The 17145-nt window shown below is 40.6% G+C and overlaps 1 protein-coding gene across 9 annotated transcripts in view; it reads right to left on the reverse strand.

Moving 5' to 3' along the window:
- LOC128891333 (dystrophin, isoforms A/C/F/G/H-like) overlaps positions 1-17145 on the reverse strand; it is a 567969-nt gene that overhangs the window by 357345 nt on the left and 193479 nt on the right. For all 9 annotated transcript variants that reach the window (XM_054150727.1, XM_054150734.1, XM_054150735.1 and 6 more), the window contains 3 exons: positions 7927-8138; positions 5044-5198; positions 3633-3822 (listed from right to left, as the gene is read on the reverse strand). In XM_054150727.1, coding sequence (XP_054006702.1) covers positions 3633-3822; positions 5044-5198; positions 7927-8138 — 557 coding nt within the window. The remainder of the gene's footprint in view (positions 1-3632; positions 3823-5043; positions 5199-7926; positions 8139-17145) is intronic.

The raw sequence follows: 17145 nt of genomic DNA on the forward strand, positions 1-17145 counted from the left end.
GAGAGCGAGAGCGAGAGCGAGAGCGAGAGCGAGAGCGAGAGCGAGAGCGAGAGCGAGAGCGAGAGCGAGAGCGAGAGCGAGAGCGAGTCTACGCGAGAGAGAGAGAGAGAAGTAGCGCCGACTGGCTAACCGATAATATATAACCTGACAAACAATATTATAAGCTAATTTCCCGGAATCGCGTTCAGTATGTTCGTTACGGGGACGTGTGGTACGTAGATTAATTTCATCGAAATGGTGAGATAGGCCGCGTACGCGAGCAATATCAATTTGGCCGCCGCGGACGGTCCATCGGTTACACGGAATTGTAAACAAAACCCGCGAACGGATTCCGTTCTGATCATCCTCATGAATACGTTACGGTGGATCGTTTAACTTTCTCGTCATCGAGTGCCCGTGCTTGATTATTTAAACAATGCCATTTCCTCATCATTCGCCCGCGCTCTCTGATTATTGACAGTGGAATCAGGGTTGTAGGTAGCATCCTTCCATACCTCGAAATGGGACTTGGATTCGCGACGAATATTACTCCAATACTACTCGAATGGACGACTATTCGGACACTTGTCTAGTGGAATATTATTTCAATACCTGACTGCTTGAATGTTACTCGAAAATTTGGATATTCATATTTGACTTTGATGTTAATTGAATTAAAAACTATACCACTTTTTGTTTAACTTTACTATTTTATTTAAAGTTTTTCATTTACGTGGCAATACTACGAACTACTGGTAAAAGTGCATTAAGTGTAATCATAAATATATACAAATTAAAACGCGTTAACAAGTTGTTGATACTGTTCTTCTGAGTAACTTTTGATTAATTCAGTAAATAAAAGGTTACATTTTCTTTCCATATAACACATTGTACAGCATTGTTACTGGAATAAGGAAGGGCTGACCTTTTCACAGTCTACGCTGGTAAACACCCTCAATCGATCACGCGCAATATAGCTCGCTACTACACATTAATGTAAGACGGAAATGAGCTGGTCTATTTGTGTACGTTTATATACAACTACTATATCAACATATGTCTGCTTCTTGCCGTAATTACGGTTCCATGCAGTCACAACTTGCGTTATTGACTTTCGAGCAACCTACGATGGCTGACCTGCTCTTTGTATATAAACTAATCAATCAACTGATTCCTCGGTTTGATATTCCGCACGAAATGACCGTTACGATAAATTTAATTCTTTACATCGTATCTTCGTGAACGTTAATTTATTTTGTAATATCGTCGACTCTTTGCGACTTTATCCCGTTATTTAAATGTTCCGCGATCACGCCTGGACGCAAGTTATACATTTTCCTTTCTGTATCCCTGTTTTATGATACGTTTTTTTCTCCTTTCTTCATTATCGTAACTGTATTTTCTTTTATATCCAAGGGTTCGTCCCTTACGAACTATAGAAATAAATAAATACTCGTAGAATTTGAATAATATTATGTGGACTGATGTAATATATTATTCGAGTAGTTTCAACCGTTATTTACACGCTGGAAAGTTCTGATACGTTTTCATATAAATGCAAACCAGAAAGGCGCGTTCGCGTTTATTTAAAGTAAAAAAGAAATTAAGCATCCTTTAAAAAAAGGCGAAACAAAAAAACTGGCTCGTTAGTCTCGGTTAAATATTTATCATCTCTGAAAGAGGTTCTTATTTTTCTTAAAGATCTTTCCCAGGCATCCTAAAATTTTGCAGAAATCTTTAGAAATTCACTCTATATTAATGGATGCGCGTGACAATATCGCGAACGAAACCAACAATCCACTTTCGCGACAATGTCTCGCGATACGAGTAGAAGAGGGAGTTTCGAGAATCTTCGTTCTGTTATGCAAGATTTCAGTTTCCCACGAGATATAATGCATAACTTGAAGAGCGTTCCGCACAGAAGCTAAAGCATCGCTACCGCATTGTGTCGATACTCGATATCGAGCTTCTTCCTTTTAATGGATATTCCGATACGCCGACAGGTACCTTCGACACACTTTTATGGGAATCAATCGAAGCCGTAAAACCTTCTTCGGTCAACACGTGACCCATACAGATCTGGTTTCCCGCCGTGAACACCGTTAGAACGTCTCGAGGAATCTTACAACCTGACTTCACGTGACTTTCTGCACATCGTCTTCGGCTCAGAGACGGGTCAACCTCTTCGAAAGGTATTCCCAGTTTGGAACTCATGAAATTGAGAGATATCGACTGGGAAACACTTCATTCACTCTTGATACTACTTGGCCATAGAAGAGAAAATGGTGTTCCAAGAAATAAACAAAAATCAATTTACTAGAATCTATTAGGTTGTCCCAAAAGTTTCTTTCGTGAGTTGCATTCAATTATTTCCTGTGGCAGTGTTTATATAAATAGACAATCTAATTTCTTAGACATTGATGCTGTAACAGTAATGAAGCGAAATGAATCGTACACAATTCAGTAATGTAACATAAAACATGAAATATTGTATATATATTAATTATTAATAAAACGAAAGAAACTTTCGGGACAACCTGATATAAACAACGTTCTAGTCAATTATCTTCAAGTCAAACTTTAAGTCACGTAACTACCCCGAACCTCAGAAGATCAGTTTAATTTTTTAGAATTTTGAAACTAAATAAAGTTGAATATTCAAACTTGTATGTATAAATATTTGATGATTCTTATAATTTAACAACAAATGAGTACACTATAATATCGAAGAAATCCTACGTAAAGATATTCAGCGAAAAGTTAGTTAATCGTATCTGAGATTCTGTGCCAGCCAGCGGAAAAAATCACGAGAAGGACTCGATCAATGTTTTTCGCTCGCAGTTGTTTTATTCTTAAAAAACTTTTGGACTCTAACGAGGAAAGGAGACAGTTCTTTGGAACTCTGTTTCTATTTTTATTTGTTTTCTATAGGCTAAGTCAGTGAATTCAATTTCTACGGGAAGAATAACGACCTCCCAGAGCTTTCCTTAGAATTCGGAGTCGTTAAATAAAGTTTCGAGTTTTCTGTAGGTACAATAACCCATCCCTTAACCAGACGTTACGTCAGTTTGTGTAGGTGCAGGGAAGCGACAGAAAATTTTACTTGCTCAAAAGGAACTTCCTTCCAAGTACAACAGTTAGCGTTGCAAGTGGTTGCTTAACTACACTAAACGTTAAACGTTTAGAGCCTCACTTTTGACCAATTTGAGAAACGATTTGTAAACTATTAATGAATTCAAATAAATTTTTAAAAAATCAAGCTGTAATTTAATATACAAAAGAATACCTTGACACTACTTCCTCATAGTGGCTCGTCGATTAACCCATTCACTGCCAGGCAAATTTAAAGCGTTTTGCATTGGGCGCCAAGATTTAATAGAGATGTGTAATCTAGGTTATTATTTTGATAATAAAAAGTGATATTAAATTTGTTGTTTCAAAAATAAACCTTTTGTGACTCAAAAGGATATATAAACTTATACCTCGAGTAGTTGCAATCAATTTGAACTACGAGCCATCTCGTAGTTGGCAAAGAATGAGTTAACGTCGACAGTCTCAATTTTTCAATTGAAATCCAACATTTCTAAAATCGAGAAATCTAGGCTGACACGAAGATTCGATTGGTAGATTCGCATAGGCAGATATAAACTTACCTTAAGCTGATGTTGCGGTCGTCTGAGCGCGCCCTGGTCTCGTCGTCCTCCCAGTCGATCGGCCTCCGCTTCCAATCCCTCCATCGAGGACTCAGCTTCACTCAACCAAGCCAAGAACTTGTCCAGGGACCGGTCGAAGTTGTGGAGGGAGTTCATCGCGGAGTGCAGCAGTTTTCCTCGATTGATGATACTGGGAAGGATTTAATACATGTATCGTTGCACAATCGATGTGCAAACGCATTCCACTCGAATTTACATTCGAATTCAATGCGTTTCAGCGGAGGTAATACGTTTTATAGGAGAAGAAGATCGGGTTGCCTGACTGGGATTCGAACGCGATTCTTTCGCTCGTCGAGGGAATGCTTTGACTCTAAGAGGACTTCTATCTAGATTATTCGGGGCTCATTTTATTTTCATTGACTGTTGACTTCTGTTTAATTCAAGTACAACTATAACGTTATTTTAGATCGAATATTTAGAAAACGAGAAGAATTTTTAACCCCAGTGAGTCAACCTTGGCAGAAGTTTTCCTAGAGCTTAATAATTAATTAAATTAGCTCGATCTATTCTCTCGTGGAATTTCAGTCGCGTATCCGTAATCTATGCTAAAAATAACCTGCTTGCATAACAGTAGACACTTTGTTTTCCACAAAACTCTATCTCTGATATCACTTTAAACATCAATCTTAAACGAAAATAAAATTCATGTCTCAAACCAAAGGGTTTTCTTTGAATCTTCGAATCGACAATGGCTTAACAAATTAATTTTAAATTTCACACCCTCGAGTTTGCAGTTACAATTAATCTCACAACTTCTTTAATCCCTTGTACCCGGATGTCCCCTCTGAAGGGACGTTGGAAGTCCAGCGAACTTTGATAGAGATCAGGTAAGATAAATTCTCTCGAGGACAACATTTTCAAAGGCGTACACATCCTTGGAGGTTTCCATTCAAGTAGCGCGACCAAATAAATCAAAGTAGCATTACAATAAATTACACGATTTTCATACTAAATTATTTGATACAACATGATTCTTCTTAGCACAGTCTGCAACGAAATGGCTTCGAATGCAAAGAGTTAACATTTGCTCCAAAACAGCCTGCTTAACACGTTGACTGCCGGACAAACACTCAGGATAACACTCCTGAAAATGTCTACTTTGATTAAGTTTTGTTTCCAGACCATCGGAAACTACATAATCAAACATTTATTACGGTATTTATTTTGATAACTTCATTGAAGTTTAAGAATTTCATTCAAATTTATTTTCTTTGATGCTTAACATTCAGAATTAATTTCGTTTGTTTTTCAGCGAAAAGCACTGTCACCCACATATGGGTGACGTAGCGATCAACGTGTTAATATCAACTTATCATACAGCAAAGAAGCACGAAGGACATGCATGACCTACCTGGTGTTGAGATTGTTGTATCTCTGATTGATGGTCTCCGTCATCTTCTTCACGCGAGTGGTGTCGTCCTGTTGATACACAGCAATCAGCTTCTGCGTGAGCTGATTGAAAAGTTCGATGTGGTGCTTGTACTGGTGTAGCTCCGCGTGGAAAGACTGGAATAATGAACAGAACTAAATAATATGTCGAGGGAAGGTCAGTGCCACGGGGAGGGAAAACTTAGATAAGCCATACCAGCTATCACACACAAGTTTCGCTCGCGTCTCAATAACATGAAAGAAAGAAATCTATGGCTGGGAAACGACGAAGTTTGATGAAGGTGCTCCTCGCGGTGGAAACTTTTATTTGGCCGCGATACTACCCGTCCACACTGGAATTTATAATCGCTTCTATTTATCCCTTCCACATTCTACCCCGCCATGCTCGTCTCTCGCACTCCCTGCTCCAGAATTTTATAATGTTCACCGACAAGATTCCTCTTCGGGTACAACAAATTGAACCGTTCACTGCACAAATCGATTAACTCCACTTTTTGAAAAATTGAACAGCTCAATTGATGAATTGAAGGAAGGTAGGAGAATTATTTACAAATACCTAAAATACACCTTTGGACATCTTAATTTTCACCACGAATCACAATTCTTTTTCCAACGAAATTTCTGTCATTATTTTCAAAGATCTAACTAATTAAATAATCAGACAAATTTGTACACTGTGCTAGTTACTTTACATTCACCACCCCGTTATACCCTTTTTTTACTCTTTATCGTCCTTTACTATATTATATTGATGCGCTATAATATATGTAAGTCTGTATTCAAGACTTAGCAAAATTGATTTGGAGGTTAGTAAATCGACACTTGTTGATGCAGACAAAACAACCGTATTTGGAAAAAACATATTTACACGTTAGCACAAGGCTAATAAAGTATTTACAAAGCTATATTTAGTAGCCTACATGAATCAATACTATTGTCGATTATAATCATTAACAAATCGTCGGCGTCGCCTCGCGTGGTGTTGGCCCTGGTCGTGTGACCGTTTGAGTCACGCGACCAAGTTTTGGAGCGTACGTACAAACTTACATATATTATATTGATCATTCCACTAGTACTTAATTCACATTGTTGAAAAAATAAATAATTCTTCCTGTGTTCTATGAGTTTAAGTGCAAATTTTATCATACATCTGCAATATTTTTACCACGTCATTCGTGATATTTCCCTCACAGCATTCACCAAAGGCTGCCCTAAACACGTTAGGTAGCCGCGTTCAAACTAACGCGTACCTCCGATCGTCTATCATCGAAACTATCGAATTTCGTTCCTCGACGACTGTTACCATTAAGTTTCATCTGGTATCCGAATAGCACGGGAATCGCGTAATCCAATTTTAACCAGGCAATTACGGAAACGACGGTCGAAGCACCCCGTGTAATTCGGATCGGTGGTTCCGCGTTGGTGTCGTGCCGTTAAGAATAAAATGCAAACGAGGCTCCGGCGAATAAATAATGACCATAGATAGCTGGTGGAAGTTCGTTACAGCCTCCACGATTAAAGAGAACGAACGGATCGGTATTCATCCGTCAGCTACCGAACTCTCTTTAGCAACGTTTCGCTCGCGAGCTTTGTGGGCGAGAATAACGTTAGTCAGGAGAAAAAATAGCCGTCAAGGGGGTAGGAACAGAAGAGGGGAGGGGGGACAGGGTACGTCCAAAGTCCCAATCAACGAGATCGCGGCGCGGCGTAGTACATCACCCTGCCTCCCAACCCCCCGGAACTCTGTTTACATTCAAAAGAGCCGAATGAGATATTCATGGAATAATTTATTTCTACGAGACCACTGTATCTTCGGGATCCTGGGCTACGCTCGGGATTGTCGCAGCTATTTTCGAATGTTGTTTTTCCTCCGCTGAATGACACCGAGGCCATCAACGGTGGATATATATATATATATATATATATATATATATATATATATATATTTTTTTTTTTTACCTCGATATCAGGACATTACAATATTCATGAAACGAGTAGTTTGTTATTTCAATCAGTCTCGATGATCAGTCTCGAATTAGCGTCGCTTTGAAATTTAAATGGAGCCGATTTGCTCGTACCTCGCTAAACGAAAGCGTAATTTTTGTTCGCCCTCTAGGAGGCCACGTTGCTCCGAAGCAAAGTCTCCTTTGGGAATTAATCCCAAAGTAATTCATGGAAATCCTGTCTGTTTATTTTTATACAATATTGACGTGGGTGTTAAAGAGCGAGGATAAAGTTTTGGCTACGTGTATAAGTTATAAAAATGGCGTTTCACGTGGCTCATTGGCAGGTTACTTTTAGAAAATCCTGTTTGGCTAGTAGCGATTTCAAAACAATGAAAAGCAGAATCCTGAGATGAGTGGAAGTAGAATCTATTTTAGATCTACTTCCTCTTTCCGTTCATTTATTTGTATAGAATGTTAACGTGAGTATTGAAGAGTGAGAACAGTATTAAAGAGTACAGACTATTACTGAGAAACGAACGCAAAGTAATACTCGGTGCAGGATAGTCGCAAACATAAATTCCAGCGTACAGAGTGCTACCGAGTGGAGAATACAGCGCGCTACGGAGCAAAGAATAGCGTGGAATAGAGAATAGATAATAGAGAGTACTTTGTCTGCACTGTGCCCGAAACGAACAGCTTTATCGGTAAGTACGATCGCTTGAGGTTAGGAGAGACGAAGCGTGCGCTTGCACTCCGTCGAATAGTCAGCCGCGCGAGAAATAAAGACTAGATAAAAACGGGCGACCCCACGGCTTGGTTAACGCGAGCGGGTTAATGCAGAAGTTCGAGAAAAGAATGAAAATGGCGGGGGTGAGGTGGGTCTGGGAATTCCAACGTACCTTTTGTTCTCGGAGCTGCGCCTCGAGAACGTCGGCGGTGTGCCCGACGGCCCGCATTTTCTCCAGCCGAGTTTCCATTCGTGCCAGCCAGACTTCTACCTCGTTCCTCTTCGCCTCGTATCGTTGACTGTCCCCGAGCATCGCGTCCAACTGCGTCTTCCTTTGCATCACTTTCGAGTTCGTTTCGTCCCAGTGCTCTCTCAGCTTCGTAACTGCAACAACAATCGGTCGAATGTGCACTACGAGGATCATCTCCCATCTCTCCCATCCACCTAACGATCGTCAGGCCTTTCTACGAGCATGCAATCGCGACGAACGCGTCGCCGCTTGGGTTTTTCGGTCTGGCCGCCTAGGGTATGCCTGATTAATGGTTCGGCGAAATCCTGAGACTACGTCGCGTCGAGATTCAATCGAAGCGAGTCTTGTTTTGGTGTTAAAAAAAAAAACCGATACGGATGTTGTATGTTCTCTCGACTCGTTTATGTACTGACTGTCTGACTAGGTGCGACACTTGTCATTCGGAACGAACGGCACATCTTGGGTATCTTCATTGACTGTGAGTAGGAGCCTGACTCGATTGAGCCAAACAAGTAGAGCGCAAGCTACACACCAACTCGTTCATGAGCAGTAAATTACGAAGCACGAGGTAAAAAGATTGTTTCGAAAGAATAACATCGAATCGTTAATTTTTCCGCGCTCCGCTAATTCCGAAACTTCTGTAACCGGATTAAGTACCCGGTAGGGAATTAAACTTTCATCCTACAGGCTCGCCATTGCTCGAAATACGGACTAAATGAATAAGTAATCGGCGAAGCCACCGAGCAAGTATTCCAATTAATCGATCGTTTCGCTTACGAGGAGCAAGACTTTAATTATTCATGGTCCCTCGATGATAAAGAAAGTCACCGTATACATACACGCAAGCCCCGAGAACGATATAATCGATGCGGTTTGTAAAATCGGAAGGGCAGAAAGTTCCGATCCGCCGAGACACGCGAGAAAGAGGGAAAGATCGCCGGCGATGAGGCGCTCGCCAAAATTCAAGCGCACACGGAACGGATGCATGCGAAAGCTCGTTAATCGAACACGGTGAAGCGAGGCACGTGTTCGTTGTTTCAAGAAGCACTTCTCGCGCGTAGCCGGGGCTAAAATCCACGTTGAAATTCGCGCCAGGCGCAAGGAGCCACCTGGAAACTGTCCAAACTGAAGTAGCTTAGCGGGGGAGGCGCAGCTGGGAAAGCAGGGCGTAAAGCACTGGCAGCGTTTCAACATCCGTAACAACAAAATTTACACGCGAGGAACAGCACACTCGGGTGTACCTTTGAGGATGCATTGCATGGACATGATGTTTCGCACGTGCGTCCCGTCGAACAGGACCGAAACTAAAACGGAAACGGTGATCAAAAGCGTCCGTCCACTTTTCAACGGTGGGGTGGTCGAACACGTGACTCAAGGCGAGACGATGTTTCTGGTGATTGCGACTCGAGGTTCCGGTGGGACAGATACAACGTCGAGCCCGTACGAACAGATACAAACATAGAAGCGGTCAGACGTGATACTGGTATCGTGAAAATGTTCACATACTTTCAAACCGATGCAAACGATCGCAAACTCGTGAGATTCGATGTCAAATTAAAGGGCGATATTTCATAGGATATAGGGTTACGATTCTCAGCTTATCAGATAGATTAACAACTACAACTTCAGGCACGTTTGAACCAGTGGAGATCAAAATCTTGAAATGGTCTGGGACTCGTGAGTTTAGACGTTTTAGACATTTCGTAGTCAAAGAACGCATGGATATGAACTTGTAGGCCTGAGTATTTGACGTCACTAATCTCATTTTACTATTACTGACCATTCTTCGCGAATTGACCACTCAATTCCAGAAATGGCTAACATTTTCTTCTAACAATACATGAATGAAACCACTACATTGCGATTCATTCACGATGTTAAGTATACTGATACACACATAAAGAGTAATCATTTTCTATAATGCATATTTTAAATTGCGTTCAACAAGTAATGAATAAAACGTTGTTCATCTTTTATTCATTACCTGAAATCAGTACCCGAATAGAATTTTCGTCCATCCCTGATCAAGAATTCGAACTCTTACCACGCGCCACTAGGTCTGTGGACTGGATACAGTGAACCTTCGAGGCAGATAATACAGTCGATACATGGGGATTACACGGATGTCCCGTGAATCTTGAGTTCGGAGAGTTTTCCATTCCCAAGGGTACGACTACGTTCTACGGAGTTTCCAGTTTACCTAGCAGATACCTTAATCAGAAATTGGAACACAAGCCTGTATCGAGTAATTTCGATCTCCTGATGAAATATATTAGGCACGGTGTAGTCGAAACCAGAAGCAGGTTGTTGTAGTTTCCAGAATTGACGATAATGATTCGTTTGTTGGCTGAGCAGATGAAGAGGAACAAGCACGGAAACTTGAGGACAAACGCAAAGTTTAACTCGTCTTCAATGCCACCGTTGTGCCAGTATTCGCAAACTAGACGAGAATGGAGAGTGCAGCGTATGGAGTATATGTGCAGTTCTATATTAGCATTGGAGAATTTATGCTAAAACAATCAATTTTATACAAGTTTCGAGGAGATGTTGGTATAAGACAACTTGTGTCTTACGTCAACGTTTCTCCAACTGGTGTTTGCAAGAGCTAGGAAGAAGGAGAGAGACGTACTTCGTAAGTAAATAAAAACACGGTTCGACCTAGTATTTTATCATCATAAAGATTACTTGTGAACAAGCTTTCTGGTGTCAATAAAAAAAAATTTTAAAAAAGGATTCAATATCTAACCTTCTGTAAATCAAGCAGCTTACAATTTAGGACAATTTAAGTCTATAGCCCTCCAAAATTTGTGATTTTATTGACGCTCATACTTCCAAAAAAATTTGATTTCTGTAATGTAATAAGAATGCAAACTCTGAAAAAGAAAAAAAACCCCATTTCTGTGACACTTGTCACTTGTCTCGCGCAAATGCAGGAAATGCGCCAGCGGAACATTTTCTTCGTAGCTAATTTTGTTCAAGCCCAGAGGAAAAAAATTGCAGTCAGAGTGCATTCGCACGTAAACGGATGCATACGCTACTCCCACGGACTGATATAATCCGACAAGCCACGCATAGCAGACTAATGTTACGAAGTTAAGAGGGCCGCAAGGTACACGAACGAACTACGTGCATTCGGATCCCGGGGCCGGAAGTGAAGTGGCTTGATCTATCACCCCGTCTCTGAAGGAGCACTGTGCAAAAGACGAGAACCACGTTGTCTTCCCACCCGGGGTTCTCGTCAATGACTTATTACGAGAGCGATTCGCTCTCATCGACCCCCTACACGCCCTGGCCTACCCTCGTGAACTCCAGTCACACGCGTGACAAGTGTTCGACGTGGCATTAAAGATGGCACGTGCGCTCTCCAACCTTGGAGCGCGGCTCGATCGTGTCCTCCAACTCCGAACAAATTGCTCCCAGACACCGTTTTTAATTCGAACATCGGCGTAACGCGAGACCCCTCGAGGCAGGATTTTAGTTTGGACGGAAAGTCGAATCTTTCATTAAATACAGTTTAAAAGCTTGGAATCTTGAAACTGTGCACTCGAAGTAGCAAATTTAAAGTCTCTTCGAAACGATTCGCAATAGCATACAGTACCTCGAAGATGAAAATAATCGTAAGAGTGTTTCGTGTTTTCTTTTAATTGATTTGTTTAAGGTCGCATCAACGTCTAGGTTATTAGCGACCACATTTGGCAGAGCGACTAGTTGTTTATGTAAATGTCATCCTCACAACACTTGGACCAGTAAATTGTGTCTGACTAATGCTGTAACGATACGCGTAGTGTGTCTGACCATTATCTCATTCTCCTTCAGTCCATTGCACGGAGTATAACGCATGGGATTTTTGTTTCTGTTTAATTATTTAACCATGTTCCAGGACTCCGTCCGTTCTGAAACTTTTACAGATGCAGCTAAATAACCGATCGTCATTCCTGATTTTATCAGTAATTCATAAATGACTAATAGAGATAGAAATATTAAAAAATAAGTAGATGTACGAAGTAGAGGAACACATAACTTAGAAACAAGTTTCATTTTTCTCCACTTTTGCTGAAGAAATTGCATGTTAGATGTGTGACACGTGACAGAAAATTTAAAAAACTAACAAGTTACGCGCTATTATTATGGCATGTAGAAATGTATGGGAGACGTTTATACAGGAGACATCGCGTAAATTACAGGTATATACATAGTATAGTCTACATGCCACGTGAGTCGTTGGTCAACTGATATTCTCTGGAGTCCTGAATCGACATAACTGAAGATCGTGATATTCCCCACAGGCCAATGGAACATTTCACCCACCAACGTACGGCGTGAACTCCGATAATCGCGCGATTACAGAAGCAATTCCTGGGGAAACTCAAACAGAAATTCCGCGCGAAGTTAGGCTACATCCCATTGACACTTCGAATATCGAATTGCGGGTGGAATTTTTTCATTTAATTCCCGTCAACGGAACTGCAGGAAAATTTCATGTAACTCTCTTTCTCTCTCCCCATAAATTTTACAGACATTTTATTGAACTCTTACTTCTTAAGTTGCGGAGAAATTTCGTTTAATTGCGACTTCCTCTGTTGAATAAAACGCTGGACTTACTTTAAGAGAGGCTGTAACTTGAATAGTACGTATGGAGTTGATTAAAAAAAAAAAAAGAGGAAGGAAGAAGTAAATGAAGAAAATGGAAATTATGAGAATTCGCGAGTCTTTGGGTGTTTTTGATTAAGTAGATTGCATTCGAGCAAATATTTATAGGTCTCCTACCCTACCTGCGATCATACACTCATACATAGTTGAACGAGTTCAGTAAGAGTTCGGAGTGATCTGAGAATTGATAAACTAGTGGCAGGGATGAAGCTAGTTGATCAAACTGGCCCTAAACTCAGTCGGTAGTATTTTTAGTTACAAAATGAAAATTAAACGAAATAAAACAGAAAGAGTTTGAATGCTAATTATTTTAAAATGTACGCTAATAAGTCTCGCGATATCTTTCTACTCTTGCAATTTCTCAGCAGTAAAATCTTGAATGATTACGATTTCTTAAACCATCTGACCAGAAACTTCCCTTAGGAAGTCCTCGCGTGTCTTTCTGGGAAATGCACGGCCGCCTAATGCGGCTCCATTAAATTCGGACGAATCGCCTAATATATTCAAATTGGCGGCCTCGCGCCCCGGCAAAGTGAGCAGAGTGGTATTTGGATTGAAATCGATGAAACGCGGAGGACCGGCGGAGGCCGTGATGTAGATAGACGAAGATGGGCGTAGGAAACGGGAAACGATGCGATGGGAGGGGACACGCGGAAACGAGAGAGCCAGAAAAGAGGAGAGAGAACATCGGTTACTTGGGTGAAATGAAAATTGAAGTCGAGCGAAATCCATTCGTAGTGGGGGACGTTATCTCGCTTCGAATTCGCGGGTCCCTCTTACTCGTTTATCAAGCAGTCTGCACGCGCTCGCGGAATTTAATTGTGAAATCGTGACACAGGAGACAAAAAGACACAAAGCTGGGTGCACAAACGAGGCTGCCCCGTGGTCGACGACAAGCTCATTCCTCGACTGTCACCGAGAGCTAGGAGCCAACCATACTTCGTTGTGGTCACAATTATCCGGAATACTTTAATAGCCCCGCCGAAACGCAGACCCTAGAAGCTGGCTTTTCAAGCTAACGACCAAAGGGGAGTGTTGTGAAACGCTTATCGAGATGATGTACTTAGAAAGGCTTCGGGTTCTAAACGGTATTTGATGTTTTTGGAAATCCTCGGGTTAGAAGGTATTTGATGTTTTTGGAAATCCTCGAACACTCTTTAGTATACACGCACGTTCTACAACTAAGATTTATCGCGATCTAATTTTATTTCAATTTACTTAATTTTAAAGAGTTTGTGCTGTTTAGCTAAGTAGTGTCTAACCGTCCCATGAGCCAGAAGACTCAACTCTGTGAAAAGTAAGGGAAATTGATGATGACTGGAAAAACCATTAAAAAATAAAATCTATGAAGACTATCACCATGTGAAACATATTTATCTTTCACTATTTACAGAATGAAAATTATAATATTAATCGAGCCGTTTATTACACAAATAAATTAAATCCACCAGTCACATAAAAATTGTAACATTACTGACGATTATTTTTTGGCTATTCTTTCTTGTTAATTTTATATACTGTTACATGAAAGCTACATCTGTATTTATGGGTCCTGCAATATTTATTTGAATTTATATTACGAAAGGAATTTTAAAAAACAATGTATATTATTGCTTAACTTTTTGTTTTATGAAGTTAATCGAGTTGTGCAACGAACGGCTCGATTACAGATCTAAACTACATATCTCGAATAAAATATCTCGTATAAATACTTATCTAAATAATGTTCGAATTGAATAAACATCAATAATAATGACTTCATTAATCTCTGGACGTCAACGTCCTGCAAGCTGCTCGCCATGCAAACAGAATACGATTACCAATTAATAACGGGTAATCGTGCCAAATCAGGACCGCTACCTGCAACTTTTTTCTCTCTTTGTCGTATCGAGAAATCAAGCAGGAAAATTTCCCAAAGTAAAGTAAGAATTGCAGACGAGGCAAGGTCCACGGCAACGGTCGTTTCGAATAACGTTCAAACTTCGGCTCGAACTTCGTTAAGCGCACTCCCCCCAAAGATTTCCACGGTCCCTCAGCAAGTGGATTATGTTCGAACGTGGCTGGACAAAGTTAGCCGAAAGTTGCGCGCTTTGTTGTCCCCGAGACTAGTTTAAGGCAGCTCGGTATCCGGATGTCCGAACAAATAAAGAAAGTCCATCTGCGAATCAAGGCGAGCACACAACTGCGAAGAACGATACGGCGTCGTATCTCTTCCGTCTGCCTCAGTGTCGCGCAACCATCGAGGAATCATGCGCCACCTCGACATTTTAATACCATCATGCATACTAACCAGCCATGTTACGGAAAAGTGGATATTTTAATAAAGAAACAGAGGAAAACTTGATTTCAAATTGACTTAAACATGGACATGGGTATTCAATTTAACCGTCTTAAATTAATACCAATTTTATATTACACTCTGTGTAGGATAAAATGCAAATTGAAGTGAACATGGTGCTTTAGTTTAATGTCTGTTTCCTCAAAACTGAGTATTGTAAGTAACCAACGAAATAATTCATAGATACTTGAATTAAACAGCCTATAAATAGACTCGTGGTAAATGAAGAATTAATTTAACAAAAATTCCATAATTTGTGATATATAGGCTCTTTCTTCTTGTAGTAATAACTCACTTGCACCAGGGAAAAGTATAATATCCAAACGAATTCATTTTCCCATTTCCCCATCCTCTTAAAATTAACAGTTATCATTTTTTTTTCACCACTTTTGTAATATTCAAACCGGTCCCCGTGTTGGGAGACGCTGTTCTGCGTGCAGCAGGTATCTCTGAGAAGAGGAGGGCACCCTGAGTGTCGGTAAACAGCGGCAACGGACCAGTCGAGGGTTCGAGTGCTTCTCCGAGCCGCCGGGGATCAAGAAAATTGAACAAGTTCACTTGTTAAAATTCTAATGCCCGCTGGAAAACTTCGCCGCTTCGCCTCGCGGGAAAAACTTCAATTAAACTCAAAGGATGCTCTCGATGTCGGGAAAAGATGCGCGCTCGAGAAAGGGGGCGTGTGCCCGGAACCCTTGGACCGTCGCGACGGGAAAAATGTCGTCCTTGTTTTCTCGAGTGATCAACTTCCACGAGGATGATGTTGACCGAAGGTACTGTTTTATAGATAACGAAAGGGATTGGTTCATCGATTCTCTCAGACACGGGTTGAATAGAGTGGTTTGGACGAGTGGGGCTTGGTATATCTGGTAGAAGTAAGTAAAATTGTAGTCGAATCATGAATGATAAATAAAAGGAAAATTTAGGTAGATATTTGAAATTTATTCGATTTATTCGATTAAAGAGTTGAATTTGTATTTGTTCGATTGAGGAGCAATGATAGTTCTAGAAATATTCGTTCGTTGTGAAATACGAAAATACAGTCAGTCCCATAAATATTCGTACCCTCTATGTCTATTGAAGAAATTTGTTTAAATTAAACGGTAGGCTTAATGTTTCCGAGTGTATGTTTGTATAATTATGTTGATGTATATATAAATATATATATATACATGTATAATATTATTCATATTTATAATGAAAAGTTCATTTGTTAATATCAATACTATTATTTAATTTAGTCAAACTTGTCCAATAGACATAAAGAGTACGAATATTATTTTATGGGATTGACTGTATGTATGGAAAGTTAATTCATGTACAAAACTGACAGATCCTCAATGAAAGATCGAACGACAACGGTTAAAAACTTCTTGCATCATTGAGCCAGTAAAATAATCGACCACCTATCATAAAAAAAAATAAAATCGCTCTTCAGTAGTCCCTCATTGTTGACATATATCAGGAGCTGACTACTGACCCTAAGTGACTACCATCAGACGTCCAAACATAGCGTCTGATTCTACCTAATCTTATTCATGATTCCACTCCAAGATTGGCCCTTCATAGCCACTTCGAGACAGTGAATAGGACCAAATATCGCAGGAATACTACAGATTGAATCCCCTACGAGGCTGAACGTATCCTTGAAGACTCCATAAGCGTATCCAGTTCCGCGGGAATTCCGCTTTCATAGCGGTTCTGCATGGAGCGATAAAAATAACGCAGCCTGGTCGATAGAAGAGGAATACTGGCCCCTAACGGAATTGGACGAGCGCGAGGAGAGGCGAGCGGACCGCGAGTATTCCGTGTATGAAACTTTACACGACTGAAATGGAATTTCCGATAAACTTCGGACTCTACGACTCCGAGACGACTGCGAGATTCTTCTCTCCCATTGCCGTCTGGAGGACGAGTTTCTTTGCCGCTCTTCACGATCGATCGATGCTCGAGCCATGGCAAAAATGAGGAGCACGAGAATCGCGACCAGACGCATATGAGGACAGATAGGAAAGAGCTTCTACCTGATTGCCCATAATTGTCTATATTTTGGTGGACTTGATTTGTAGTTTATTTTAATCGTGAAGGTAATTTCGTCTTAAGTAAACTCTGATGTGGGAAGGTGTGTATATTAAATAATCTATTTAAATAAGGGA

This window comes from Hylaeus anthracinus, unplaced genomic scaffold (assembly GCF_026225885.1).
Source record: "Hylaeus anthracinus isolate JK02 unplaced genomic scaffold, UHH_iyHylAnth1.0_haploid 12001, whole genome shotgun sequence".
In the NCBI taxonomy this organism is placed as follows: Eukaryota; Metazoa; Arthropoda; class Insecta; order Hymenoptera; family Colletidae; genus Hylaeus; species Hylaeus anthracinus.